This window comes from Thalassophryne amazonica, chromosome 2 (assembly GCF_902500255.1).
Source record: "Thalassophryne amazonica chromosome 2, fThaAma1.1, whole genome shotgun sequence".
NCBI lineage: Eukaryota > Metazoa > Chordata > Actinopteri > Batrachoidiformes > Batrachoididae > Thalassophryne > Thalassophryne amazonica.
In genome coordinates, this window is record NC_047104.1 from 50,619,989 (window position 1) to 50,647,353 (window position 27,365).

The 27,365-nt window shown below is 41.5% G+C and overlaps 1 protein-coding gene and 1 long non-coding RNA gene across 4 annotated transcripts in view; one reads left to right on the top strand and one right to left on the bottom strand.

Annotated features, from left to right (window-relative positions):
- adcy7 (adenylate cyclase 7) overlaps nucleotides 1–27,365 on the top strand; it is a 267,502-nt gene that overhangs the window by 141,713 nt on the left and 98,424 nt on the right. For all 3 annotated transcript variants that reach the window (XM_034186024.1, XM_034186034.1, XM_034186030.1), the window contains 2 exons: nucleotides 18,328–18,477; nucleotides 22,993–23,153. In XM_034186024.1, the coding sequence (XP_034041915.1) occupies nucleotides 18,328–18,477; nucleotides 22,993–23,153 (311 nt within the window). The remainder of the gene's footprint in view (nucleotides 1–18,327; nucleotides 18,478–22,992; nucleotides 23,154–27,365) is intronic.
- LOC117524311 lies at nucleotides 8,793–26,821 on the bottom strand. Its single transcript, XR_004564749.1, has 3 exons — nucleotides 26,811–26,821; nucleotides 16,368–16,370; nucleotides 8,793–8,874 (listed from the first exon to the last, which is right to left on the bottom strand). It is a non-coding gene; the product is annotated as an uncharacterized LOC117524311 (long non-coding RNA).

Below are 27,365 nucleotides of genomic sequence, written 5' to 3' on the forward strand. Positions count from 1 at the left end.
GGCCTCTGCTGAACATCTGTGATGTCTGATCCCTCAGACAGTACTGTTGCAATAACAGTCATTCATCAGTTGCTGATATAACCCCATGGGAAAGGATTTACTTTGGGAAACCTCTGTCAAACACCACATTATTGTCATCATTTGGTGGCCATGGCTGAGAAACAATGCACAACCGAACACCAGCAATCACTGTTACCCATAGCTACTCCCAGATCATCTACACAGATGCCAGCGTCTCAACTGTCTAGGTCTGGGAATGTCAGTTTCCTGTTCTTTGATGGTTTCCATAGTATTAGGTCAGAGACTAGCTCGTCTTATGCTCGGTAGCAGTCACCAGGAAATTCAGCCCAACGTCGTCTTTGGGCTTGGAGGCATCTGGGTTAAACCATCACGCAGTCAAAATGTGTGTTGTGGTCAGGTGAATCAGTATTCCAGTTCTTTTTTTTTTTTGAACAAATGGATGGTGTTTGCTGCAAACCAAAGATGAAAAGGACCATCTAGACTGTTATCAGCAAAGAGTCCAAAATCTAGTTTCTGTCATGCTGTGTGGTTGTAACAGTGCCCTTGGCAAAGGTAATTTACCCTTCTGTGATGGCAGCATTATTGCAGAAAAGTACATTGAGATTTTACAGCAGCATATGCTGCCTTCAAGATGACATGTTTTCCGTGGACATCCATGCATTTTTCAGAAAGACAATGCAAAACCACCTGTAAATATTACAAAGGCATGACTGTTGAATAATTGGATATGGGTATTGGAGTGGCCTGCCTGCAGTCCTGACCTGTCCCTAATGGAGGATGTGTCAAGAATTTTCAAAAGAAAAATGCAACGATGACCCCTGTACTGATACATTTCTTAAGACATGTTTGGAAGAAGAATGGGGGAAAATACCCAAATGCCAAATAGGCCATGAGATGAGACCCTAAAATGTTGTTAGAAAAGGATTTTTCTTGCAGAGACTGAAAAAAAATCCTCCTGTTTTATATGAAGATGAACATAGTGAACACATTTCAGCTTGTTACCACAAACAACACTTGCATGTTTTTGAGAAAAATTACTTTATTGAAAATTTAATAGGAAGTTGTTGCTAAGGGGCGTGGCTGCATAGCAACCACCCATTTTGCAGTGAATACAATTTGTAAAATCACATTTTTTAAAAATATACATCAATTTGATTCGTTTCATGCTGAGAAGTGAGGAAAAAAATAGCATCATTTACACAAAAAATGTCAAATTAATCCCTTCCCACCTGCTACATAGTACACAGCAAAGTATAAAACAGTTCTGACCTCAACTAGAGTAGCTGCATCTTGACAAGACCTGCTTTATGAAAGAGAAAAATTTCTTAATTTAGGGTACTCTATAGATTAGGTGAAAATTTTGTATTTTGAAATTTGTGGCAGCAGTTCAGATTGGTTAAAGGAACATTGATATTTTATCTCGATCTTCTGTGAAAAATTGCATTTCAAGAGTTTGAATACATGTTTTATTTTGCAAAATGACTTTTTACATTTACCATCTGCCAGGAATGTTTAGTCATCTGATTCAACTTCACTTTAATCAGAATCTATCTCTTTTTCCCCCAAATCCCCATCATCAGAGAAATGCTCCTCCTCTACCGCTGTATTTTTGTTTTCGCAATCATTGCAAGAGCAGAACTCTGCAACTTAGATTATTCTTGAAACAAGTGCATGATTTGGTCTGGCACTTATTCTTCTTGCACTTGCAGTTTGCCAGCTCAAGAACTGAAGTGGGGGCTGGGAGAAGATCCATCCATTTAACCCGGAGGACAAAATCATCAGTTGTCCATCCATGGCTGTTTGGTGGCAGGATGCTTGGATTGGGTTCAAGGCAGCAGTGATGAATGCCTGCCTGATAATTTGCCCTAAGAAGATGCTTCTCCAAGGAATCTTTGTTGGGTGGCAGGGTGTCATCCATGTGTTTGCCAGTTTTAAAAAGAACTGCCCTGGCATCATTTGCATGCTTCAGATCTTTGCCATATGGTGAGCAAACAAATTCCTCTGCTTTGCGGACCAAGCCTTCATCAACCACAAATGTCCTCCCAACTTGGGAGAAGAAGTCAACAAATCTTGGTTCCCTCAATATCAGTTTGATAGGCCTCACTTTCCCTTTCCTATGAAAGGAGGAGACAGTGTCGCAGCCTGTGAAGGCATGTAGTCCTATCAAGGCCAATGGGGCCAAGGATAAATTTCACTCAGATAGGAGTGTATGGCAACATCTAATATCCACCTACTATTGCTAGTTCCTGTCTCAAATCGCAGACAACAGTCCAAATCCTTGAACTTTGCAATGCACAGAATCAGTACATCTGTGCCAGGGGACTGGATTACTATGGAGTTCACAGCCTCCCTGGCAAACTTAGCCTGAAGTAGTAGGCGGTATCTGCCTTTTCATGAGAGCGTTTCAGCTCTTCAACTTCTGCAATTGTGGAGGAGGATGAGATGCCAGCAAAACAGCTTTTGTGGCAGGTGTCTGAATGGCCAATGAAGAGAGTAAAGGAGTGTCCCTGGCCATCTTGTACCCATGATTTGATAAAGAACTCAATGAGAAGCTCTTTGTTTTTCCCACAGGTCAAGTACGTCTTCCACTGAGTAGGTAATTTTTGACCCTCTGAAAAAATCTCAGTGGCCCTCAACTGTGAAGCAGACTGAACCTTAGCCCTCTGGTTCCTCTCTGTATTCTTTTTTTTTTGTAATTTGAGTTTTTATTGATTTTTAACTTAGCAAAGATACACAAAAATGTACAACAGTGTACAGGATAAAAAAAAAAAAATAATAATAATAATAAAAACAAAATAAAAAATAAAAATAAAAAATTGGCTGGCGCATGTCCCTCCCCCCTCCCCTATTTCACAGTGTTACATGGGACAGGTTTATAACATCATTGAATTTCAATCTCATACATGAAGATCCTGACCTTTACCTGAAGTCCAATTACTATTTAAATGTTACCTGTAGTGTCCTGTGATTTTAAATGATTCCAAAAGTTGTCCCAATCTGTGTCCTTGTCCTCTGTGTTGTCTCTCAGTCTGTTAAGCATAGTCTCATAAGAAGCAGTTTCTGCCATTACTGTTAACCAATCTTTCAATTTGGGATGAGTGGCAGTCCTCCAATGTCTCAAAATTATTCTTGATGCTGTTACAAGTCCAACCATGAGCACAGAGAAAGCAACCTTGTGGATGTTGGGGACTTGCGACCTGTCTCCTAGTAAGCACAGTTCTGGTGTTAAAGGCACCTCCGATCCGCACCACCTTTTCAGAATAGCAATGATTTTAGTCCAAAATGGAGAAACAGCAGAACATTCCCAAAAGCAATGTATAAACGTCCCAACTTCAATTTTACATTTCCAACAAAGATTATCAGGCATAAGTTTCATGCTATGTAGCCTAGACGGAGTGTGATAGTACCTATTTAAAATTTTATACTGTATGCATTTACTTCTGGCTTCCTTCACATATTTACCATTTTTTGACATGATATCCAACCATTTGTCTTGTGAGATTTCCATGTCAAGATCCCTCTGCCATAGCATTTTGATATTTGAAGAATCACCACTTCTATCATTATTCAGCAGCATGTAAAATTGAGAGGCAGTGTGACGTTTCCGTGGCAACTTAATAAAATCTAGAATGAGATTCTCACCACCCTCTTTAAATTTGGATGTCACACAATGTCTCATTTGTAGATATTTCCCAAAATTTTCCTTCCCTTCCAGTTTAAAATTGCGAACAAGTTCGGCATAGGACATGAAGTGCCCATCTCTGTATAAATCTCCGATGGTGTGAATGCCACAGGAATGCCACTTTCCCCAAAACACAGGTTTCTTATCAATACAAACAGAAGGATTGTTCCAATGTGATGCATATTTTTGAACAAAATGGGATTGTTTAATTATTTTATGTACTTTCAGCCAAACCTGACCAGAATGTATAAGAACTGGGTTTGTGGAGTCATTTTTTTGCGATAATTTATGTTTTGGCTCAAAAGGAGTGCAGATATCAGCCTCTAACTTCAACCAGTCTAGTCCTCCCCCAGTCTGCTCCCAGTATTTCACTAGTTTGACCATTTCAAATGATAAGTAGTATAAAATTGGGTCGGGCAGTCCCAGGCCACCCTTCTCCCTTGGTGCATACAATTTGGTCATTTTAATTCTGGCTTTTTTACCCTCCCATAAAAACTGTTTAAGTAAGTTTTCATACTGTTTAAAGATAGTCAGTGGTATTACAATGGGCAGCATCATTAATACGTAATTGAACTGAGGGGCAATAATCATTTTAATTATATTGATCTTACCCCAGAGTGAAATTGGTAGTTTTTCCAATTTTTCTAAATTTGTCCTAATTTTAAGCAACACTGGATCAAAGTTAAACTGAGGCATGTCCTCCATATTTTGACAAAGTTTGATTCCTAAATACTTCATTCCCTTTGGTACCCATTTAAAATTAAATCTCTCTACCATGTATGGGTGACAGACGAAAGACAAAGGCATTGCCTCGGACTTGTCCCATTTAACTGTATATCCCGATACCCTTGAGAAAGACTATGGTACTCATCAGATATGGTAAGGAAGAAAGAGGTTCAGCGATGATAGCTAAAATATCGTCAGCGTAGAGAAGCAACTTTTTTTTCTGTTGCCCACAAAACACACCCTTAATATTCTCATTTGCTCTAATGCTCACAGCTAAAGTTTCTATAAATATGAGGAACAAGAGGGGGCTCAGTGAGCAGCCTTGGTGGGCCCCACGTGATAATTCAAAAAAGGATGAGGTAGTACCATTGGATATTACTGCAGCCTTTGGTTCCTTATACAATAATTTCACCCAATTTATAAAACATGGCCCAAAGCCGAACTTTGACAAAGCCGAAAAGAGAAAGGGCCATTCAGCTTTGTCAAAAGCCTTCTCCGCATCCAGGGAGAAGGCTGCTATAGGTAAATTTTTTTGACTGGCTTAACCATATCAAGTGCAGTAATTTACGGATGTTGTCCGAAGAAGATCGAGATTTCATAAAGCCTGTCTGATTTTGGTGTATGATGGTGCCTAGAACTTGTTGTAGACGTGAGGCCAGTATCTTAGTGAGAATTTTACAGTCTGTATGCAGCAAACTAATCGGCCTATAGTTTGATGGCTCTGTATTATCCTTATCCTTCTTTGGTATCAGAGATATCAATGCCTCATTAAATGTAGCAGGTATCTGTCCCCTCTCAAAGGCCTCCTTATACACTTTTTGTAACACAGGTACAAGAGTATCAGTATACATTTTATAATACTCCGCAGGGAGGCCGTCATAACCTGGCGATTTTCCCGTTTTCATTAGAGAAATTGCTTTTCTAATTTCTTCTTCAGTTATTGAGCCCTCTAGCAGATCCACATGTTCCTGAAGCAGTTCAGGTAAAGTAAGTTTGGAGAGGAAGAGTTCAGCTTCTATTTGACTCGCAGTGCCAGAAACTGTGGATGTATATAGTTTTCTATAATAATCTTGAAATACCTTGTTTGTTTCAGAGACCAATGTGGCCAAATTGCTTCCCCTTTTAATGGCAGGGATAGCGTTAGAAAAATCCTGCTTCTTAACTTGTCTTGCCAATATTTTACCAGTCTTTTCTCCCCCTTCATAGAATGTTGTTTTCAAGCGGAACAAAGAGTACGCTACTTTTTTATTGTAAATTTCATTCAATTGAAATTTCAATTCACAAATGTCACAATAGAGTGGTTCAGTATATTGTTCAGCTAATTTAATTTCCTTAATTTTGATTTCTTTTTCCAATTCTTTGATTCTGTGCAGGCTTTCTTTTTTCTTTTTTGAGCCATGTGCGATCAGCTTCCCCCTAACGTAAGCTTTTGACGCCTCCCACACGCTGTCAGTGTATTTTATACTACCTGTATTTGTTTCAAAAAAGTGTTTGAGGGCCTCACCTAGCGCCACCTTAAAACACTTGTCCTGAAATAGTGAGACGTTCATTCTCCATCTAGAACCCCTCCTCTCCTCGACTCCCAGTTCCAGACAGAGTTCCACAGCTGCATGGTCAGTGAGTGCAATAGTTTTAATAGAGCAACTTGCTACACAATTTAGTAGGGAGTTTGAAACCAAAAACATATCCAATCTCGAGAATGACTTGTGACAATGAGAGTAAAATGTATACCCTTTTACATGGATTAATGAGCCTCCATGCATCTGTCAAACCCATATCCTCTGTCATCATAAAAACTGCCTCTCTGCCCTTATTACTAAGCGGCACCTTATATTTACTTCGGTCAAGGCAGAGGTCCAAAACTTCATTAAAATCCCCAGCTAGTATAATTTGTCCCTCCATCTCCCCCAAAATTATATTTATATTATGGAAAAATTGGGGATCCTCCTTATTTGGTGCATAGATATTGCACAGTGTCATCATTATGCCCTCTATCAATGCCTGAACACATATAACTCTTCCCTCTGTGTCCTTGGACTCTTTAACCAATTTAAAGTGAATATTTCTTCTAATTAGAATCATGACTCCATTGCGAGCACTTGAATATGAGCTATGAAATATATGACCAGCCCATCCTGTTTTAAATTTGGACTCTTCCCCTTTATTCAAATGAGTCTCTTGTAAGAATACTATGTCTGCCTGATTCGATTTTAAATAAGCCCATACTTTATGCCTCTTTGCAGGATTTCCACTTCCATTAATATTCCAAGACATTATTTTAATGCATTTTCCAGTCATTGCTGGAATAAATATAATAATATGTAACCTGTAATCCCAGATATATTACATACAAATCCCACCCCATAGTGTGCCACCAGCCAAAAAAGAAAAAGAGAAACCTTAACATGAAAAAGAACATTTCTAACATTGCAATTCTGACAACAAATTGCAAATCATTCTGCACCATAACGTCAGAACACGTGAACTAGAACCAGTCAAACCTAGAACAAAACCTTATCGGGTCCGTGAAAGGCGCCGCTCTCTTCCTCCTTGGTGACCGTGGTCTGGGTCTGCTTCTCCTCCAACATATTCATCACGGCATGTTGTGTGTGGCTCCTGGTGCATCTAATCTGTCGCTGTCGTGCCGTCATCCTCCTCCTTTTCGAAAAACGTTTCCGCTGCTGCCGCAGAAGTGAAGCTCATATTCCTCCCCTTGCACTTCACTCCCAGCGTTGCTGGGAACGCAAGTGTGTACTTCACATGACGCTGCTGCAGTTTGCGCTTCACTACAGTGAAACTCTTCCTCCTCTCCGCCAGCTCTCTGGACATGTCCGGGAACACAGACGGCAGCCTTCCCGCTCAAACCCGCGCTTCTCTTTCGCAGCGATAATCACTTTCTCTCTGGCTGACTGTCACAGAAAACAAACCAGTATTGGCCGCGGAGGTTTGCCCGGATCCGGCGGGGGTCCCAATGTGCGGTGCGCCCGCTCCATCTCGAACTCAGGGTTAGCTGCGTTCACCCCCTGCCCCTCCGCGAGCAACTTCTTAACACAACTCAAAAGTGTCCCATCCACACCAACAGTCTCTTTTAAGCCCACCACTCTCACATTATTCCTCTTGCTGTAGTTTTCAAGGGCCTGAATGCGATCCCACATTGACTCCACTAGCTTGTCTCTTTTGCTCTCTGCCGTCTGCAGCTTATCGTGCGCATCTTCGAGGCTCGATATGCGTATCTCGGCCTCCACCACTCTTTCCTGCATGGCCGTGACAGTGTTTGTCAAATCATCCAACTTCTGCTTTATAGATGAGACATTGGAAGCGACAGTCTGTAGAGTACTGCTTATTTTGATCACCTCGGCGAACAGGGTCCCTTCACTCTCACATTGTTGCTGCGAAGGTGCTATGGGGGCTAGGCTAGGTAGCTCTTCAGCTTCATTCAGCGGAGCGCTGCGGGTATTCTTTCCCTTTTGCTTGGAAGCCATGGTAAATTCAAGCCGATTTTCTCAACAAAAGTGAAAACCACTGTTTCCACACATACTACACTGTAAATCACTTCGGAAATGAGCCGCACACTTTCAGTATTAGTCAAAATAAGATGTCGAAAGATGGAAAGTCCCTAGCCAGCTGCCATTCCGCTCGCGGTGCCCACGTGACTCCTCTCTGTATTCTTGATGCTGACTGTTGAGTACTGGTCTGTAACAAGATGAACCATCTTTGCTGAGCTCTCCCTGGCAAATTTTGCCACCTTCTTCAGGTACAGTGTGGCAAGTTCCCCAAAGGTCTTTGGAATCTTTCTGAGGCTGATGCTCTGAAGGATGGCCGTCGCATCAAGTATCCAAACTGAATAGGGTGAGACTCTACTGGCAACAGATGATGGTGTTTTGTCCTTCAGGTGATGCAGCAGATTTGCCTTGTGCGTCTTCGTGAGACCTCCATCTGGATACGCTAAAGCCAAGGGCATGGGTCCCAGGGTGTAAGCCAGTAACTCCTCAATCTTGATCCCCCTTTCTTTCTCTTCCTATATTTACAAGGCGTGCCATCAGATTCCTCTCTGAGTTTGACAGTGAGATCCATGCTCTTGATGATTCTATGAACTTAGATCAGCTTTTATCAGTGAAATCTGAAATTTTTGACTTGCTTTCACAAACATGCATCAAGCATGTTTTCATCCTCGAACCCAGGGGCTTACCTGTAGTGCATTTATGTACAGAAGAGCCTGGGTTGTACCTCTATCTAGCCATTGGTCAGCCATCAATTCTAATGATTTTTTTTCTTGGATAAAAATCAATTTTTCTAGAAAATGTGCAAATCTTCTCAAGTGGTAACATGCTGAAATTACGTATCGATAGGTAAAGAAATTTTGAAAGTCATTTCCCAGTAGTTACCAGATGTGCGCTACAAAAATGAAAAATAAATGGTCACGTCTCATGGCCTAAAAAGGTTTTCTTTTAAGAGTTGCAAGAAAGAATGGCAACAATACATAGTAAATGCTGTAGGTCCCCAACTTTTTTAGAATGTGTTGCAGGCCTGAAATGCAGGAACAGATGTATATATTAACAAATGAAATGAAGTTGTCCACACAAAACGTGAAATATCTTGGGTTCATATTAAGTGCAATGAAACAAAGTCAATGTAAATATAAGCATCACAGTGGGTTGTTTTTTTTTAGTTTGTATCTTCTGTAGCATCTAATCTTTTTCTGATTTGGGGTTGTATCAGGGTAAGTTTAACACTGACTGTATAGCCATAAGTTGCCAGTCCTGAGAGTAATGTGTAGGGATGGGTAGTGATAAGATTTTATCGATACCGATACCATTGTTGAATGGTACCTCCTGTGAATTTTCTGTGTGCTACAAGTAGGTTTTACAGGTTTTCTATGTCAACAACATTGACATTGAGTCTTAAAGTACATAAATATGACATTGGTCACTGGATCCTTGATCTCTGGACATGAATAAGCTCTACATGGTGGATCCTTGATCTCTGGACATAGATAGAAAAACAATCTGTAGTTTTTGTCAAAAGCATTACCTTTCAGACGTTAACGGCATGGATGTCTCTCCATACGTCTGAGCTGAGCTCAGCTGGCAACTGGAGTCTGTAGGTCTGCAGCCATACAGTCTTGGTCTGCAGCACGTCAGCCAGGACGTCTCATTTTGGGAGGGGAAAAAAAACATTTGTTCGATTGCAATTTATTGTTTGTATTACAACGTTTGGAAAGAGGTGTCATTTGAATTAAAAGGCGATTCACTTTGAAGTTATTAATTCTGAGCAGACTCCATCTTTCTAACTTGACTTGGTGGCGCAGTGTTTAGAGCAATGGAATGGAGGACAATTCTTATTTTTTTTTCTCGCAACAAGACAGGAGTCCCAGTTAGTTACTTTAATCCGCACAAAGGTGACTCACGATTGACATATCTTAATGGCTTTGAGAGGGGTTAAGAAGCGGAGTTGCGGCTTGTGAAGAGGAGCGAAGCAAAGATCCAGCAAAGCAGTGGATCGAAGCATTGCTTCATTGGTTCAAGGTTCAAAGCAAAGCTGCGCTACAGAAATGGTTGATGCTGCAGCTGCTGCAGGGTCTGTAATCAAAGTAGAGGGAATCATTAAGTAAAATGGCTATTAATGTCGGTGGATCAAATCATTTCTTAATGATACCTGAAAAGAACTGGTTCTCGATACCCATATCTAGTAATGTTCCTGTATAGCAACTGTTATACCTCCGTCACACTAGAGGCCTAATGAGCCAGAATGCTGTCCGAATGAAAATTTGACCTCCATTCAGGCAAAGTCAGGACGCAATCGATAACATCCACAGCATTCTGAGTGCACTCCAGACAGTCGGACACAGTTGTGCTGCCAGCCTGAATGTAGAGCACATGCTCTCTACTCTCGGGGTGCATTTTAGGTGGAAAAATATTGAACGGCAGTCGAGGTGGCCTCTGACTGAGTTCTAAATATTCTCATGCCTTCAAAACAGAATTCGGAATGACCTGATTTCACCACGCATTGGAAATAGCTTGAAGGATTCTCATACGCTAAAAGCAGCTCAGAAACATGGCATAGCCATGCCGAAATTATTTCCACCGTGTGGAGAAAATGATTTCCACCGTGCCCAAAATTATTTCCACCGTGTGGAGAAAATTATTTCCACCGTGCCCGAAATTATTTCCACCGCTGCGCCCAAAATTATGTCTACTGGCGGTTTTCGCCACATGGTGGAAAAAATTTCAGGCACAGTGGAAATAATTTTTGCAATCTTGGTCATTTTCTGTGTAGGGTGGGGATGATAAACAAAACCTGCAAATTCAAGACAGAATAAAAACGAAAATACAGAAGTCCACATTGGCACGCGTGTTTATCATGTTTTTTCTCTGTCTGTGTCATGTCTGCAAATCAGACCACCCCTGAAAATAGTGAATGGTAAAATATGCCAATTTTCAATAATGAAAATCACCAATATCGAGCTACTATCATGAATGTGAAATAAGGAGATCTTAAACTCCAGTCGCCTTTAAGTTCCCGCCTGACCGCGGCCGTTCCATCGTAAATAAATTTAGATGGCTGGCAAAACAGCGCAATCCGCCATTCTGCCGGTGCCGCGTACGGCGAAATATCGTCCAGTTCAACTTTGCAGAGGGCGCCGCCATGTTGAAATGAACTCTACAATGATATCATTTGAACTAGCCAATCAGCGAGGAGATCCGGTCAAATATCACTTGGTGCGTGTTTGCCGTATCCGGCAAAATATAACCTGCCAATTAATATTAAATGAGCTAATCTGCCTGAGTCCAGAAGAGCGCGGAAGAGGCACATCGAGCCCCAAAGCCTACTGCCCACTGCCTTGTACTGGTCAGCGACCCAACATCCAGTGCTCAAGTGCATGACCAATAATTCCATTCATATAATTAAAATGTGTTTACAATCACTGAAATTTTTAAGTGTGGTGCAGTTACTGTGCATGTACTGAAGTGCAATTCAGTGCTGCAAAACCAACATTTTGTATACAGATTTTTGTCAAAATTTATTTCTGTGTTGCGTTTATTTCATCATATAAAAACGCTAACTTAAAAAAACATATATATGCATTTTATGGCTTTTTGACACGAAACATGCTTTTTCTGAAAACATGATCCATGTAGAGAAAAACAAGCGGACCCTTCTTCTTTTGTGGCGTCTAACGGCAGCCGGCATCCTTATTGTTATGTTACTGCCACCTGCTGCATCAGTCCCTTATAGCAACACTAAATCCTCTCGATGAGTCCAGTGTCTTTCAAGTATTTAAAAAGCTAACACTTCCCCCTCTCACTTGACCCTCAGGCTAAAATACTTTCTACAGAAACTTCTTTCAGGCCTTAGAATTTATTTCCTTTAGTTTTTACTCTTTAATAGATAAACCATTCAAAAATGATGAAATATATTTTGCCTGCATGCTGAAATCGTCCGTTATCAATTTTATTTCTATTTTGGTGAATTTCATAGACTGCGGTACAGCTGGTGCACAGGATGTGTGCTTTTTAATGTTACTATGCTGTATGTGCCTGTGGGGTTTTCCTGCTGACTGACATAAGTAGTCGGGGTGCAAACTCACATGTGATTTCAGAATTTATTATGGGGCAGTAATTTTAAGCATACATTTCACATGTAAATATTAATAAAGTCACTGTTTTATACCACATGTTGTTTTGATAGGTTTTAATCTCTTTAAATGATGTACACTTACTTACACAAAGTTTCAGTATATTTCAGAGCTCATTGCAAGTTAAGGAAAGACACTTAAAGTATAGTTTTGGCAAATTCAGTGATATCTGTCCAATGCTATGGCATTTATAGTAAGTACTTATGCTATAGCCCTCGACAGGTATCACTGAAAGAAGGTCTACATACAACCCCAATTCCAATGAAGTTGGGACGTTGTGTGAAATGTAAATAAAAACAGAATGCAATGATTTGAAAATCCTCTTCAACCTATATTCAATTGAATACACCACAAAGACAAGATATTTAATGTTCAAACTGATAAACTTTATTGTTTTTGTGCAAATATTTGCTCATTTTGAAATGATGCCTGCAACACATTTCAAAAAAGCTGGGACAGTGGCAACAAAAGACTGGGAAAGTTGATGAATGCTCAAAGGACAACTGTTTGGAATATTCCACAGGTGAACAGGTTATTTGGAAACAGGTGAGTGTCGTGATTGGGTATAAAAGGAGCATCCCCAAAAGGGTGAGCTGTTCACAAGCAAAGATGGAGCCAAGATCAGCACTTTGTGAAAAAAAATAGTACAACAGTTTAAGAACAATGATTCTCAATGTTCAGTTGTGTTGTGAAAAGTGTAGGAACACGGACCCACAACAGGGGGCGCAAATGAACGGACAATGGAATAAGCAGAAAATATAACAATTTAATGTTGTGAATGTGCACAGCAGAGCAACAGACAACACAATTGAGATCAACAGTCAAATTAGTCACAGTGATGTGTGAGCAGGCTCGAGGATAGAAGACGCGTGTCCAGAAAAGAGCCGGATCCCATACGCCTTCCACTCCACCGGATCTGAAGCAACCCTGGAGCCACCAAGCGCTGGGTCCCCAGGTGGCCTTGCCTCCGGCTGTCAGATCGGGTACTGCTGGCAGGAAGAACAGACAGGTGATGGTGGGTGCGTGAACACCCAGCAAACAGTTCAGTATAAAGGTGGAAAGCACCTCCACCTCTGTCACAATGTTTACGTGCAGATCCTGTTGGCAAAGTATGTAGCCTCCAACCGAGGAGCGGCGTACGCCAACTCCCCACACACGACTACTCCGTACAAATACTTGTATACACAGAAGCAAGAACGTCACTAATGTGATACTTAAGCCTGAGTGGTTTACCTGTTCGGTAGACGATTTCTCGGCAGTGAGGTGAAGATGCTGCCCGGCTCTTATGGAGGTGTGGATGATGATGATGAGTGACAGCTGGTGTTGTTGATGAGTGACAGCTGCCACTCCCGGTTGCTCCGGCGCCCTCTCATGCCTGAAGCCCGCACTTCAGGCAGGGCGCCCTCTGGTGGTGGGCCAGCAGTACCTCCTCTTCAGCGGCCCACACAACAGGACCCCCCCCTCAACGGGCGCCTCCTGGCACCCGACCAGGCTTGTCCGGGTGACGGGTGTAGAAGTCGGCCAGGAGGGCCGGGTCCAGGATGAAGCTCCTCTTCACCCAGGAGTGCTCTTCGGGTCCATAACCCTCCCAGTCCACCAGATACTGGAACCCCCGGCCGTTACGACGGACGTCCAGGAGCCGGTGCACTGTCCACGTGGGCTCCCCGTCGATGATCCGGGCAGGAGGCGGCGCTGGTCCGGGGGTACAGAGGGAAGAGGTGTGGTGAGGCTTGATCCGGGAGACATGAAAGACAGGATGTATCTGCAGTGAAGCTGGCAGCCTCAGTCTCGGCAGTGAGGTGAAGATGCTGCCCGGCTCTTATGGAGGTGTGGATGATGATGATGAGTGACAGCTGGTGTTGTTGATGAGTGACAGCTGCCACTCCCGGTTGCTCCGGCGCCCTCTCGTGCCTGAAGCCCGCACTTCAGGCAGGGCGCCGTCTGGTGGTGGGCCAGCAGTACCCCCTCTTCAGCGGCCCACACCAAGTTGCAAGGAATTTAGGGATTCCATCATCTACAGTCCATAATATAATCAAAAGATTCAGAGAATCTGGAGAACTTTCGACGCGTAAGCGGCAAGGCCAAAAACCAACATTGAATGCCCGTGACCTTCGATCCTTCAGGCGGCACTGCAATAAAAACCGACATCATTGTGTAAAGGATCTTACTGTGTGGGCTGAAGAACACTACATCTACAATTGCAAGTTAAAACTCAAAACCATGCAAAGCGAAAGCCATACATCAACAACATCCAGGAACGCCGCCGTCTTCTCATCGAACTCATTTGAAATGGGACAGACACAAAGTGGAAAAGTGTGCTGTGGTCTAATGAGTCCACATTTCAAATTGTTTTTGGAAATCATGGACATCGTGTCCTCCAGACAAAAGAGGAAAAAGACCATCCAGATTGTTTCCAGTGCAAAGTTCAAAAGCCAGCATTTGTGATGGTATGAGGGTGTGTTAGTGCCCATGGCATAGGCAACTTACACATCTGTGATGGCACCATCAATGCTAAAAGGTACATCCAGGTTTTGGAGTACCACATGCTGCCATCCAAGCAACGTCTTTTTCAGGGACGTCCCTGCTTATTTCAGCAAGACAATGCCAAGCCACATTCTGCACACCTTACAACAGCGTTTCTTCGTAGTAAAAGAGTGTGGGTACTAGACTGGCCTGCCTGCAGTCCAGACCTGTCGCCCACTGAAAATGTGTGGTGCATTATGAATCACAAGATACGACAGTGGAGACCCCGGACTGTTGAACAACTGAAGTTGTACATGTTGTACATCAGCAAGAATGGGGAAGAATTTCCCCTACAAAGCTTCAACAATTAGTGTCCTCAGTTCCCAAATGCTTGAGTGTTGTTAGAAGGAAAGGTGATGCAACACACTGGTAAACATACCACTGTCCCAGCTTTTTTTGGAACGTGTTGCAGGCATACATTTCAAAATGAGCAAATGTTGTCCATGCGGCTGCTCCCGTTTTTGTTTGGGGTCGCCAAAGCGGATACAGCCAGATCCGCACTGGTATTTGGCACAAGTTTTACGCCGGATGCTCTTCCTGACGCAACTCCAGTTTTACCTGGAGAAACACACAGCTGCTGGTGTTCCAAAGAGGTCTCCCATGCAAGTACCAACCAGGCCCCACAGTGCTTAACTTCTGAGATCTGACGGGATCAGGCTGACACAGAGCAGATCAGCTGCTTCAAAATGAGCAAATATTTGCACAAAAAACAACAACCCCAATTCCAAAGAAGTTGGGACATTGTGTAAAATGTAAATAAAGACAAAATACAATGATTTGCAAATCCTCTTCAACCTATATTCAATTGAATACACCACAAAGACAAGATATTTAGTGTTGGAACTGCTAAACTTTGTTTTTGTGCAAATATTTGCAAGTTTAGCAGTTTGAACACTAAATATCTTGTCTTTGTGGTGTATTCAATTGAATATAGGTTGAAGAGGATTTGCAAATCATTGTATTCTGTCTTTATTTACATTTTACACAATGTCCCAACTTCATTGGAATTGGGGTTGTAGACAGATTTTTTATTAGAGTAGAATTCCACATACCCAACATGCAAAAAATATAAAATGAGAATTTATGAGATTAGGTCTCTCTGGTGGCCCTGAAATGCCTCTAAAATGGTCAAAACCTGTAAGCCCCCACCAGGGGTGCTGCCCCTGGACCCTACTGGCGGCCTACAGCGACTCCCAGGCCCCTGAGTTTTTTTCTTTGCCCATTCTCATCCCTGTAGTCTAATCTCTCTCTCTCTCTCTCTCGGAAATCAACCCTTTAGTGGACACCATGGTGTCCTGCTGTCTGTCTGGACATTTCTTTTCAGCGATCAGATGGAACAGCCTTGACGCGCAGTGTACTTTCCTTTTGTCCGGCTGCTGCAAGCAGCGATGTGGGAGGCCGGTTCTGTGTGGATGATTGCTGTTGATTAGAAGGTTTTGGATACGACTCTTTAAATACTTACTGCCGGTGTTCTGTCGAGATGAGGTGCCGCGTGTAACTGCACGTGTGCACTGAAAAAATTACTTGACGAAGTTCGCTTATTTTGATGGGCAAGTAAATGTATAAAAATCCCAGAAGAAGACCGTAGAGCATGTCCATAACTAATGTAAGCGCTAATCAGTGTAGCAGACGATGCTACAAGTTTACAAAGCCACATGCTGAGTAAAATAAAGCCTTTTAAGAGAAAGGGTCTGTGCTGATCATCTGAAACGGACTTGTTCATTTAAAGTGAAGCAGTGTGTTTCTATATATATTTTTTAAAAACGTGGTTTGCTCCACTGGCTGTTCTCCACCTCCGCAGATGAAGCGCACTTCTCGGTGGTGGGTAGAAGAAAAAAACAAACAAAATGTGCATGCGCAGTTGCACATCGAGCGAGTTGCATCATCTCCACATGTGTAGTTGCGCGACACACCTCATCTCGACGGGTGACGTCTTCAAATCTGGGGTAGAGTGATGTGCGCATGCGCACACATGCGCAGTAGCGCAACGCACCTCATCTCGATGGGACACCGGTTTAGATCTGGCTGGAGTTTATACACGCGCCTGCCACGTACATGCCTGCCATACATGCAACCACCACACACGTGTATAAATTCTAGCCTCTTCTGAACTGCCAGTAAGGCTCTAAAGAGTTGTATCCAAAAACATCAAATCGTCAGGGATCTTCCACCCAGAACCGTCCGGTCTCATCACTCCTTGCAGCAGCCGGACTTCGAGATGGTCCGCTGCGCATCATGGCACGTGTGACACCCGATCGTACGGTTTAGAGAGTCTGTTATGTGCAGCATTGACTGATTGGCAGGACACACACGTGGACCACAGTATGATCACTTCATAGAGCTATATCTGGTGAGGGGAAGGGTGTGAGGGGGTGAGCAACATTGGGAGAGAGAAAGCGTGTGAGTGATGGAGGGACTGGTTGGCGGCTGTGTACTGCTTTCATTTCAACACTTGCCTTGATACTTCTCTGGATTACGTATGATCTCTAATATTTGGCTTAATACATGCAATCCAGGTTCTCCTGCATATGTGTTTTCTGTGATGCATTGTGGGCTGTTGGCTATAACTACTGCACCAGTAATAACGAGTGTGCATGTCAGTAATGTGATGGCTGTATTGATCTGAGCACACATGTATACATACTCTGCAGCAATGCAATTGTAAGTGGACCCTGGGTTACATGCCTTCAGGTCATAGGTTGGATGTCATGAAAATCTAGCAGGGTGACATGGCAGGTCTTCAAAATATGGCGGACCACAGTGCTCGCTCTGCTACACCCCTCTCCAGACCTCTGGTGACACTCGACTTGTAGCAGTACGGCAGTCGTTGTGCGTTCCTCTTTTTCTTACTGCAATCTGACAGCGGTCTAAATATTCATACTGCGTTCAGACTACATTTGGGCTGCATTCGTGGCATGCCCATGGACTGTGCACGACTCAGTCGAGGCAGGTTCCACCCACACTCTAAATATTTGACTGGCATTCATACATGGCTGTCGGAATATCTATCCCTCCCAACTGCGTCTCGATGTCTTGGAAAAAAATAAGTTTTTATCAAAAGGTTAAAGCATGTAGTTCAAACCTAATTCAGAAGATTTTGAATTGATGTGAAGAACTGACCAAGTAAATGGGTGCTTTTAATTTTGTACTTTGTCTCATTCTCACATAACATGATTTTGACCACAGCAGTCCACCATACAACATAATCATAGTTGTCATGGTGAATTTTACCACTCACTAGACTTCTCCACCACTACATGACTTTATGACATAGAAGTTGATTTGTCTTTATTGAACAAAGAACATGATTAGGTATGACACAATCAAAACTTGGTGTGACTGTCGTCGTAAAGTCCTGTATATTCTTGCTTCTTAACGTGACATGAATATCTAAGAATGCCTAGGATTGCTATCAAGATGACATCAAAACTGCAGGATGACAGCAAGAGGGTGTGTAAAAGTTCCACAATGCTTTTAAACAGTTTAAACCTGTCAACTGTTATGGCAGTATCTTGCATAAGCAGGGCTTGTCAGGCCTGTTCAGGACTCACCAAGCCTATCCTCAGGACTGACCATGATTTGACAGTCATGGTAGTGTCATGGTCAAAAATTGTGTATGTGGGAATGGGACTTTACCATCCAGCAGAAGTGAAAATGGGTCCAGAGACATAAATGCGCGTGGTGCATAGTGGTTCATTTTCTTTCGACCTCTAACACTTTTTGCGATCTGTTTTTGTAGCTGCTGTCCAATGCAGTGGTGTTTCTATGTGGCAGTGTGGTGGGAGCCTTCCATAAGGTCCTGATGGAGAAAACTCTGAGGCAGACCTTCCAAGACACCCTGAGGTGCCTGAGCATGCGTATGAAACTGGAGATAGAGAAGAGGCAACAGGTTAGTGTTGTCGATAGACTTTCAACAGTGGTTCACGGTGACATCCACAGGGATTACGTCCACTTTGCAGAAACGATTTATATATTCATTATCCACTGGTATGAAATGCGGGGGGATGTAGTGATCAGCATGTCCATTTGTCTATTTTCACTTGCTACCACGATATCTGAAGAACCACTTGACCGATTTCATTCATATTTAGCATAAGTGTGTACTTGGGTGATCCCCGACACTTTGTATTACTGATTTGTGAAGACCACGGGGATATGTCATCTCCTGATGACTCTTGTTTGTTTGTTTGTTTATTTATTTATTTACTTATTTGGCCAGGTTTAAAATTGCATTGAAATTTAAAATGTAATTTGCAAGTGAGACCAGGTGAAGATGGGAGCAACACAGACACGCCCAAAACAGTTATATAAAATCAATGAAGTCACAATTAACAGCAACAGTACAGTAAAATGACTGATAAAAGAACAACAACAAAAACCCAGAAAAGCCAAACATGCTAACTAAAACTTTTACAGAACCAAACTTGAGTGTCACACAAAGAATTTGTAAAATTCCCATAGAGTTAATTTTTTTACTTAAGTTTGAAAATTACCTCTGAACTTTTTCGCAGACATTAGCATGGTGACGTCACAGGCTGGTAGCTAACTTGTTATGGAGTTAAATTCGTCTCATTAATATCATAAGGTACATAAATGCACAGAGGGTGATCTACAATTATTCCTTGATTTGTACAACTTCCATTTTTGTCAAAAGCTCATGTACACACACGCAAAGCCTCCTGCAGATGCTGTTAAAATGTAAATATTGTTTTTGATTGACTGATTAATACAGGAGCTTTTATTGAACATGTGCAAATTGTATGTAAGACAACAGGATCTTAATAATTAGTTAAACAGCTACAAATTATAAAGAACACAAGACTCATGGTGAGGGTATTTTAGCATTGCATTATTTGTTTATTTTGTTTTTTACTTCAGTGTGTGCGCTGCTCTGAGCCCTGTTCCGTTTCATATTTATCCCGTTTGACAGGGTACCAAATTAAATATCTCTGTGTGTCTCCACTTCATTTATGTTCATCTGTAGCTCAAACTTGGTATAATTTATTTTCTTTGTTCATGTGGAATGATTGGACAGAGAGGGAATCCCACATCTAAGGGCGTATTTAAATAAATTAGCATATTTATATGGGGCGTGGACAGGGGGGAGTTTCGTACTTCTGCATGTGCGCTCAGTTCCACATTGATTGGTATGTACAAAAGGAACGTGCTTACATCCATGCGTACGCACACTTTGATACATCTGAATTTTTTTGTGCGTACAACAGTTTCTGTGTTTTAGCGTATCCCATGTTTCAGTAGGAAATCCATGCAAGTCTTTGTACATGAGACCCCTGGTGTTTAGTCGAAAAAGTGGGAGTAACATACCTCAAGGCTTGTGTGCCAAGTTTAGCTCTAACCTTTGGGGACCTATCGCCTAAAGCCAACATTTAGCAAAAGCAGGCAACAGACTTTCATATAGAACAATTTTATTAAATATTTGTTTGCACAAGTGTGAATATATTTAAAAAAAAAAGTATTGCAAAGCTATGTGTGTTGGAATATGTACAAATTTGACATCCATCAGTGGATACAATAGTACACATAAACATCACGTGGTAGAAATCACTCAGTCTTATTGAATACTGACCTGTTATATGAATAAAACAAAACTTAATTTTCTTTTGTCCATAATATATATTAGTAAGGGTGTGTAATCCTCCCTTATAAAACAGTATGGTATAAAGATACATGGCCAACCATGCGAGTCAGGAACGCTACGTTTTACTATGGACTGATTTGATTCCGTGTGATACGATTGTCCAATATAATTCTTTGTGGACATTCATTTTCCATGATAAGTTGGAATAAGCCAAAAGTGGCATTGTATAATTTCAAATACATGTTTCATGAAAAACCTTCATGCTTTTGCTACTGTGCTGCCATTGTTTACCGCTGGGACAGTACCACAAACAGTTACAGAAAGCACTCCATAGTAGAAGGCCAGAAGAAGAAGCAGCCAGCTGTTGTTTGTGTAGTGTAATTAGCAACAACCTGCCCATTCTGAAGTGGTATGACAGTATTAACAAATTGTGTACCGAACATAAAGTTCAAACAGGAACATGTACCCTGTATACTAACAACTACTTTCAGACGTTGATTTTTTTTTTGTTTTTTTTGTTTGGTTTTTTTTACCTTGCAAATTTAAATGTTCGTGTGAACATTCCCACAAGAGCCACACACCAGCCTTTGAACTCAAGAGTTTGAAGATGTGGAAGCAGCAATGAAACAAGCTTAATGCAAAAGTTAATATAGAGCCATTGACCAGTTCATAGTACTTTCAAATCAATTCAGGGTGTCAGTGCTATTGATGTAATCATAACTGTTACTTTAAAATCTGTTTTTAGATACATATCATTAATTGTTACACCCCTATATATTATGGATCATTCGCACTTCAACCGGACACATTTCAAGGCCCTGGAGTGGCCTAGCCAGCCTCCAGACCTGAACTCAATAGAAAATCTTTGGCGGGAACTCGAAACCTAAAAGATCTGGAGAAGATTTGTATGGAGGAGTGGACCAAAATCCCTGCTGCAGTGTGTGCAACCTTGGTCAAGAACTACAGGAAATGTCTGACCTCTGTAATTGCAAACAAAGGTTTCTGTACCAAATAATGTTTGTTTTTCTTTTGTATCAAACACTTATTTCATGCAATAAAATACAAACTAATTATTTAAAAATCATACAATGTGATTTTCTGAAAATTTTTTTAAAGTGTACCTATGATAAAAAATTACAGACCACTCTATTCTTTGTAGGTGGGAAAATTTGCAAAACCAACAGTGGATCAAATGCTTATTTGCTTCACTGTAAGTGGACAGGTGTGTGCCTTTCTAAATCATGTCCAATCAACTGAATTTACTCCAGGTGGACTCCAATTAAGCTGTAGAAACATCTCAAGGATGATCAGTGGAAACAGGATGCAACTGAGCTCAATTTTGAGCTTCATGGCAAAGGCTGTGAATACTTATGTACACACGATTTCCTTTTTAAAAATTTTTTAATGAATTTGAAAAAAATCTCAAACTTTTTCACATTGTCATTATGCGGTATTGTGTGGAGAAGTTTGCTGAAAAAAACAATTATTTCATTCATTTTGGAATAAGGCTGTAACATAAAAATATGTGGAAAGTGCAGCGCTGTGAATACTTTCTGGATGCAAACACATGACAAGCATATCTGTATTTTAATAGCCTGAATACCATTACAAATAAACTATAAAAATGGCTACTCTATCAGCATTATTGTCAGCCTTGTGATTTTCATTCAGCTTTAGGCTTTATTTTTGGCCTCTTCTTGCGACTGACAAATCCTTGTCAAATTAGATTTTCCTGTGATGTTTTTAAAATTGGTTTTATATTGCTGATTTTGATGTTGAAAGCCTGTTTGGAAAAAATAATAAATTTTCCCCTTTCAGCATTTGTTTTGACTGTTGTTTAGTACAAAGACATAAAATCTGCTGAGGGAGGCTTTTGTGTTACCTAACAGGACAGAAAGGAATGATATGCAGTATAAGTTAGTGCTTAGCGACAGACAAATGGGAGTGTGGTGTGACAAATGGAAGAGGAATGGACTAACATGACAGTCTCCGAACATGTAACCAGTAATAAAGATTAATTTCATCAGTAGTAAGTTGTTGTGTTGCCAGTGACATGATGCTGGGAAAGTTGAACCATGGCTGTACCCAGCACACCGACCCTGCTCTCAACAATGATGGGAATTTTTTTTTTAATCATTAAGCGTTTCATTTATATAATGAGAAAGTAAATTTGATTATTTAATTCCTTGACATTATACAAGGGAAAGTCACAAGGGTATTATTTATAGCTGTGTGCTACACTGCCTACTAGATGTATTTTTGTGTGTTTGGCGGGGGTCATTTTTTGTTATTCTGAAATCAAATCAAAATTTTTGTAGATTAATTTTGAAAAAGATGGTCTTTATTCTCAATATGAAATCACATGTCTACAATGTGACCTAAATTAAAGTTTAGGTGGGGTGATTTTTCACAAAAATCATAATAAGGTCTGACTTTGGTCATGGCACTCCGGTGGTGAAATTCAGTGCTGGTCTGATGGCATGGTTTAATGACTTGAGATGATTCTTATTAAAATAAGTTGTTGTTTATTCCTGTCTTAATCAAGCCTTTGAGCTCTGGATGATTGTCAGGCTTTTTTCTTTGTTGACAGACTAATGCCTACAGTTTTACTACATTAATGTAATTTCATGGAAGTCTCTTCTGAGAGGGAAAAATTAATTCCTTCAAGAGATTGAATGAAGCGCAAATTGAATTGAATACATGGCTCTGACAGATGCTTTAATGGGGAAAAATCCTAGCTGGTTATTAAGGGGACTTACTTAATGTGTGATTATGTTTGATCCTGAGTCGCATGTTTGATTGCAGGAGAACCTGTTGCAATCTGTGCTGCCAGTTTACATCTCAATGAAGATGAAACTGGCAATTATGGAGCGCTTGCAAGATTGTAAAGACAAAGAGGAGCAGCAACGACTGGTTAAAGACAACAACTTTCACAGCCTGTATGTCAAGAGGCATGAGAATGTCAGGTACATCAACAGCCCACACTGGAGTAGAGGCAACACCATACATTTACAATTGATTATTAATTAACTGTTGACCTAAGGGGACGACTGGATGCCTTTGGTAATAGGTCTCTGCAGAAGGCCCTTGTTCACCACTAGAACTCTGTTGTATCAAACAAACTGTTACATGGGGAGACGTGGATGAGGCGTATCACTGGCATTGTGAGGGAGTATCAACTAGAATGTCTCGACCATGTGGTGCAGTTCACAGCACATGATCCAGCATGTAGGTGCATCAGTGTTGAGGACCCCTGCAGCTGAAGAAGACCAAGGGGATGCCCACGTTTCACCTGGCTATGGCAGATAGTTACTTTTGAGAGGTGGGGATGGACCAGTTGTATGCCTGGATGGTTGCCATCCAGGACCCAGGGCAGTTCCATAGTGCGGTGTATGTAGATTTGACTTGAACATTAACTGGCCATGAATGAACGCCTTAGTATTAACACCTGTCTTCTTTTTCCAACCCAACTGCACACTTATTGACATTTTTAAGACTCTTTCCTCATCAAACCCTGTCTTTGGACTGACTCTCGGGAACATTCCATGGCTGCAGGGAAAGTACTGCTAACAGTTGGCAAAGACTGCAAGCCAAGATCCTTTTGGGGCACATAAGACCAGCAGGCCAGTTATGAGCTTGGACAGTGTCTGGGGTGCCATCTCTCAGGATTACTTAGGTTTGTTTTCCGGTAGCTATGTCCCTTGTTGACTTATGGCCCAATCACATGGCACTTAATGAAGGGCAACGAAGCCGTAATGAAACAAGAAATCTGGAATTTTGTTGACTTTTGTTGGCACCATTTAACCTTCGCTCAGTTTTGTTCCTGCAGCAGGCGCTTCGTCAGGATTTTTAAACTGTCGAAAAATTTGAACAAAGGGCAACGAAAACCTCAATTTGTCTGTATTTCATTTTGCTGTCGTTCTTGACGTTTTTTATTGTTTGCTTAGTTTTTGTAACGTTAGCGTTTAGTTTGACTTCGTTCGATCAGCTGAATGTTTTCACACAGTACAGAAGCTGTTTCTGAGTGCTGCTGCCGCCACGTTCATGTACCGTTTTTTATCTGGGTGGGGGATCAGCTTCAATGGGCTCAGTCACCTTATATAGGCCAAAATTAACCCTTTTTGTGGATACAGTTAATTATTTTGCCACAAGCAACTGCTGAATTTGAAACAACAAAAAAGTTGTGTAATTTCCGACGGTACTTGAACGCAGTGACAGCAGCAGCTCCTGCGTGCGCTTATTATTTTTTTTATTAAATATACAATATGAGTGTTGGAATGACAATCCAGCCCTTATGTACATGTGGCAACAGGTAGATGATTCAGATGATTATATAAAGAGCTGTTCTGAAAGCAGAATTCACATTGTGGATCAGTTGCAGCTGGTGGAAATATCCGCACATGGGGAGTCAATGTGCGTTGACAAGGACTGATCAATTTACTGCTCTGATATTTTCAACCATTTTTACACTTATATTTATTCCCTCCTTTTGACAGTTTTCTGTTATAAATCAATACATATAATAGCTTAGTAACATGATACAGGAGTGACCACGGCACACCAGAGGTTTGTTTTTTTTTTTTTTTTTTTTTTTTTGGAGCAAGACGGAGCGTGCAGCGTGTCGACAGACAGTGTGGATTCTGCTGATGAAGGAGATGATCCCTCTTTTGTTCTGGATGAGGAACTAGGCGCTATGAGCTCCGTCCCAACACCGAGTTCTGGAACGCAGAGATACAGACACACACTGCTCCAGCTGTGGCTCCAGGCGCGTTTTGTTTAAAGCGTCGAGATCAACGCTAGCTTCGGTTTCGTTTAGTTCCTCTTTCGTCCCTTTTGCGCTTTTGCTTCACGGGCTATTCAGTGATAAAGCTCCTTTGTCCATGTTTTCTCAAGGAATTATGACTTTTTTTTTTTTACTTTTTCCCTTTGTTCAGGAATCGTCGTGTGCCGTGTGATTGGGTCATTAGCGTAGGGTGCATTGTGTGCCTGCATCCGTGTAACATATCAGGGTCCCCAAAGGTGGTGCAGGGCTGCTGGAGTTTGTGGGTGAGCTGAGATGGTACTACATTGAGTCCCACTGCATTGCGAGGTGTATTTGAAGTTTTATCAAACCATGTCTTATCAGTCATCCATAAAGATCTTTTGAACAAATCCTTTTTTTACCTCCACCAAGGAGGTTATGTTTTCGGTCGAGTTTGTTTATAAGTTTGTTCGTCTGTCTGTTTGTCAGCAGGATAACTCAAAAGGTTTTGAACGTATTTTGATGAAATTTTGTGGATTGGTTGGAAATGACAAGAGGAACAAGTGATTACATTTTAGATCCAGGATTTTTTTAAAGGATTCTTCACCATTGCGGGATAGGGGGAATTTTGACATTCTAGTTTCTAACTCCACAAAAACAAGGCAGAAAGGCTTGAAAAAAAAAAAAATAGGGTGTAACATTGTTGTGTGGGCCGCTGAAGAGGAGGTACTGCTGGCCCACCACCACCAGAGGGCGCCCTGCCTGGAGTGCGGGCTCCAGGCACCAGAGGGCGCTGCCGCCTTATGGGAGTAGCCTGGGTGACAGCTGTCACCCATCACCAGACACAGCTGTTCCACTCAGCACAGAGGTATATCAGGAGGACGGCGTCTCCACCTCAGTGCCGAGATATCGCCTAAGACTGAGGTAATATTCTCTGCATTTACATTCTGAACAACCAGCTAAACTTGTTAAACCTTTTCAGGACTGTTGACTACTGGTAGCTTCATTGCTTGGATAAGTACTCACCTTCCTGCTGTACATTGACAAGAGGTGGAGGCGGCTTCTCCTGGGTACGGTCGCATCCACACCTGTGTGTTGTTGCTCTCTCCCGCCAGCAGTACCGGATCCGACGAGCGGAGGCAGTGGCCACCTGGGAATTCGGGACTTGGCGGTTCCAGTATTTCCAGGGTTCGGTGGCAGAGGAGATCTGGGTGGTTCAGGTTCGACTGAGACGGACGTCTCCTACCTTCGAGCCTGCCCACACGACACCAGCGGATTCGACCCCAAATTGTGATTGTTGTATTTATTGTGCTCGTTTCACAATAGTAAACCTTGTTATTCACCTTCCTCCATTGTCCGTTCGTTGCGCCCCCTGTTGTGGGTCCGTGTTCCTACACTTTCACAACAAACATAGTCAAATGTTCTATCAAACAACAAAGTTTGGTGATGATCGGATCCGGATTCCGGATCTGGTGATCCAGAATATGCAAAAATATAGAGAAAATAGAAAATGTGTCAGTGTGAGGTGACAAATGAAGCTAGAGATGCACAACTAACACCAAATTGTAGCTGAATCTGTACTGATTCAGTAAGGTGTCATCAGATTTGATGTAGCTTCAAATGTTACGGAGCTAGATCCAGAAGAAAACCGCCATTACCGAAAAATTGTTTTTATACAATAACTTTTGAACTAATAAAGACATAAAAGTGATTCCAAGTTCTATTGGTATGTTTTCATGGTCAAGGATGTCAAATATAAAGGAAAGAAAAGTGTATGTATCATAGTTTTGGTTGTAACACTGAATTGTTGAATAGATCACTGTGCCAAGGAGGGAATCTCTTTAGGGTCAGTGACCCTATGGCCTTGTGTAGCATATGCAACACTTAAAAAATAGTTCTATTTCAGAATTTACTGTTATTTATTTAGAGAAGTGTTTCATAAATGTTAAAAAATTCATATTTTTGCAGTTTAGTCGAATAATAAATTGAATTTTGTCTCATTTGTTTTTGTCTATAAGCACATGCAATATCAATATCAGTGCTCAGATGACAGTAGCTTCTGGGAAAGGTGCAAGTTGCAATAAACTGTGATGCCAAGCGCTAAGGATACATGCGTCACAGCAGATGAAACTTTTTTACTATGCGCAAACATCATTGTTAAACATTTTTAGGTTCAGTGATTCCACGGCATGTAGATGTTATGGCGTCAGTGACCCCATGGCCTTGGCGGAGGTTTGCACACTGAGTGCTTCTAGTTTTGTTTTGTTTTGTTTGTTCTGTAACACTTTGTTGTTATTGAGATTTGAAAGAAATATATTTGTTGCAAGCTTGTTCTCTTTGTATTTTATCTGAAAGGTTTGAGAAAATGTTATTTACATATAATTATGCTTTTAAAATATAAATATGTGGTTCAAAGTATTTAGGTCCCCTAGAAATA